At 53.7% G+C, this 3,669-nt stretch overlaps 1 protein-coding gene across 1 annotated transcript in view; it reads left to right on the top strand.

The window, feature by feature from the left end:
- The window catches only part of HYKK (hydroxylysine kinase), a 5,925-nt gene extending 2,847 nt beyond the window's left edge, over positions 1-3,078 (top strand). Inside the window, exons 3-4 of the mRNA XM_006767196.2 lie at positions 1,224-1,407; positions 2,457-3,078. Of these exons, the coding sequence (XP_006767259.1) occupies positions 1,224-1,407; positions 2,457-2,917 (645 nt within the window). The 3' untranslated portion in view covers positions 2,918-3,078. The remainder of the gene's footprint in view (positions 1-1,223; positions 1,408-2,456) is intronic.
- The last annotated feature ends 591 nt before the right edge of the window (positions 3,079-3,669 follow it).

Raw genomic sequence — 3,669 nt, 5'->3', positions numbered from 1 at the left:
GTACCTAGGTCAACGCTCAACCACTGAGCCACGCCGGCCGGGCCATATTTTTAACATAAGCCCGGGTCAGGCTCTCGCCTTACGAGTGGTGCCCCCTGAAGTCTTACAAAGGCAGCGGGACCCTGGACGTGTGACTCTATGACTGGAAGCCTTCTTTCCCGCCCGTCTGTGCTTCCCTGGTTTCCTCGCAAGATTCCCGGCGTGGTCGGAAATTCACGGCTGTCTTTACGCTGCTCACTGAGCACGGCCTGCGTCCGCAGACCGAAACCCGCAGTTTCCATCGAGAGGAGGCGTGACCAGCCCGAGCGCTGTGTGAAGCAACCTCTGTGTGACGAATTCAGAATGTCTTTGTCCTATAGAAATGCTATCACGTATGACAGGTGACCCCAGACCAGCCGTGGGCAAACTACGGCCCGCGGTCCGGATCCGGCCCGTTTGAAATGAATAAAACTATTGAAAAAAAAGACCGTACCCTTTTATGTAATGATGTTTACTTTGAATTTATATTAGTTCACACGAACACTCCATCCATGCTTTTGTTCCGGCCTCCGCTCCAGTTTAAGAACCCATTGTGGCCCTCGAGTCAAAAAGTTTGCTCACCCCTGGTCTAGACCCACCTGCGAAACATCTTCACGTATCCACTGAGTGCCCCTTACATACCCGGCACTGGGGGAAAGGGAAGGAGTCCCCTGTCCGAGAGGAGCATGTCCCAAGGGGACAGATGCACACTTTATTTTTTTTAAATAATATTTTTATTGATTTCAGAGAGGAAGGGAGAGGCGGGTTGGGGAGAGAGAAGCATCCATGATGAGAGAGAATCACTGATCGGCTGCCTCCTGCACGCCCCCTACTGGGGATGGAGCCCACAATCCGGGCCTGTGCCCTTGTCTGGAATTGAACCCGGGACCCTTTATTCCACAGGCTCTATCCACTGAGCCACACCGGCCAGGGCCAGATGCACACTTTCAAAGGGAATCACACCTGTCTTCATCCCCTTAGGATGAAGCGAGACAGGAATGTGTTTGCTCTGAGGGCTGTGAGCCTGAGCCACATGAAGGGTCACCGTTCGTGGATGTGTGTACCTGGGCGAGTCAGCGCCCACGAGAGGACGCCAGCCCTGTCCCCGGGCCTGCCCCGGGCGGGGTGCGGCCTCCTATCGCAGACCCCTCCGTCGTGGTTGCTCTGGCCGCCAACAGTCTGAGCGTTTCTTGCTTTCGGTTTAGGAGTTCCGTCACCCGAAGTTAAGATGTCTTCGCCGGGAGGACTTCATCTGGAACCTGAGAAACGTCCCTCTTCTGGAGAAATACCTGAGCGCCTTGGGCCCGGATCGGAACCGGGAGATTGTGGAAGAGGTCCTCCAGCTCTTCAAGGACGAAGTCACGCCCCAGTTAAGTCATTTCCGAGAGTGTGAGTGTTCGTCTTGATATTTAAATTGTCAAATTTCAGCCCGGCCGGCCGGCGTGGCTCAGTGGTTGAGCGCCGACCTCGGAACCAGGAGGTCAGGGTTCGATTCCCGGTCAAGGGCACAGGCCCGGGTTGTGGGCTCCATTCCCAGTGGGGGGCGTGCAGGAGGCAGCCGATCCATGATTCTCATCATTGGTGTTCTCTTTCTCTCTCCCTCTCCCTTCCTCTCTGAAATCAATAAAAATGCATTTTAAATTGTCAGATTTTAAATCATCAGGAAAAGTGTGGAGTTACAACGTAGCTTTACCGAATTGTCATCGGAACAAATTTTTTTGGAAATCTGAGGTTAAAATAACACAACCGGCCCATCCTTGGACCCTTTGCTGCTTATGGTCTGAAGGCATGTATATTTTTAACATTCCTGGCTGGAGCCATTCTCCGTTTCCCTTTACTCCTCCCGTTTGTGAAAATTAATTGTTTGCAGCGGCTACATCCTCCATCTGCTGGCTTTGTACTGATGAGAAGCAAAGGCAGAAACGCCACCAAAATGAACTGCTTTGGTCCTTTTCAGAGGAAGTTATTTTGCTTTAAGAAAAATAGAGTTTGGTTTGGCTTATTTATTTATTATTTTTTAACCCTCACCTGAGGATATTTTTTCCATTGATTTTCGGAGAGAGTGGAAGGGAAGGAGGCAGGGGGAGAGAGAGAGACAGACAGCCAGACAGACAGGCATGTGAGAAACACCCGTCAACTGGTTGTCTCCTATACTCGCCCCCACGGGGTGGGGAGCAAATCTGGAACCCAGGTACATGCCCATGACTGGGAATCGAACCCATGACCCTTTGGTATGGGGGGTGGGGGTGGGGGGGGACTGGCGCTCTAACCACTGAGCTACACCAGCCAGGGTAGGGTTTGGCTTTTTTTTTTTCTTTCCAATCTCTGACTGCTCGTCAAATGACCCGAATGGCCGTGCCTGAGACGGAGAAATGGGAAGAGAAGGAAGTGGGTACTGGACGATGGCTGTCGCACGGCTGGCTTCTCTCTCCTCACAGGTATCAATCACGGCGACCTCAACGACCACAACATTTTAGTCGAGTCCAGCGAGCCCGCCCCCGGGGACGCCGTCTTCCACGTGTCTGGGATCTTGGACTTTGAAGACATGAGCTATGGCTACTACGTGTTTGAAGTGGCGATCGCCATCATGTACATGATGATTGAGAGCCGGGACCCGATGGGGGTCGGCGGCCACGTCCTCGCCGGGTTCGAGAGCGTCATCCCGCTGACGCCGGCGGAGCGGGGCGCCCTGTTCCTGCTGGTGTGCGGGCGTTTCTGCCAGTCGCTGGTCATGGCCGCACACTCCTGCCGGCTCCACCCGGAGAACGCCGAGTACCTCATGATCACGGCGAAGACGGGGTGGAAGCACCTCCAGCAGATGTTCGCCATGGGCCGGAGAGCCGTCGAAGACCTCTGGTTCGACACGGCCAGGTCCTACGCGTCCGGGGTCCCCCTGTGACATGCGTAAACGTCCACACGAACTTGGGTGGTTAACCCAATGGGACCCAATCTCAGTCGACGAGGGATTTTCCTGCGCAGTTAAAAGTGAATCGATGGAGCCCTAACCAGTTTGGCTCAGTGGATAGCGCATTGGCCCGGGGACTGAAGGGTCCTGGGTTCGATTCCGGTCAAGGGCACAGGCCTGGGTTGTGGGCTTGATTCCCAGTGTGGGGCGTGCAGGAGGCAGCTGATCTATGATTCTCTCTCATCATGGATGTTTTTCTCCCTCTCCCTTCCTCTCTGAAATCAATGAAGATATATTTTAAAAAATAAGTGAATCGATGGAACGAGCCTGTGCGTGTGAAGCCCCCGAGGTCTTCAATCTCGTGATGATACTTTAAACTAAGAAACACGTGAACGGTCATGTTTTCCTGTCGGTCTCGCACTCCCTGTCCATGAAACACAATGATATTTTGAATCAGATAGTCTCTCACCGTCTCCTCCAGACCTGGTCAGCCTTCTAGCCTCACGCCCCCCCCCCAAAAAATAAAACCCCCAAACCTTAAAACGTGAATAGTAAATAGTTCGCATAGGGATGGAACCCAGAAAGGAGCGATGGATGGTGAACACGTTTGAAAGCGGAGTTTCAGTACAGAAATGGTCCCTGAGTGCGATGGGCGGCGCGGGGAGTCCAGCCCGTTCGGACCCACAAGGTGGAAGGCAGAGAGGGAGACGGAGAAGCAGGGAGCGAGGTTGGGGGGGTGGGGGGGG

Source organism: Myotis davidii, unplaced genomic scaffold (genome assembly GCF_000327345.1).
Source record: "Myotis davidii unplaced genomic scaffold, ASM32734v1 scaffold1622, whole genome shotgun sequence".
Classification (NCBI taxonomy): Eukaryota; Metazoa; Chordata; class Mammalia; order Chiroptera; family Vespertilionidae; genus Myotis; species Myotis davidii.
The sequence above is the reverse complement of the archived record's forward strand: the minus strand, read 5'-3'. Positions and strand labels throughout refer to the sequence as shown.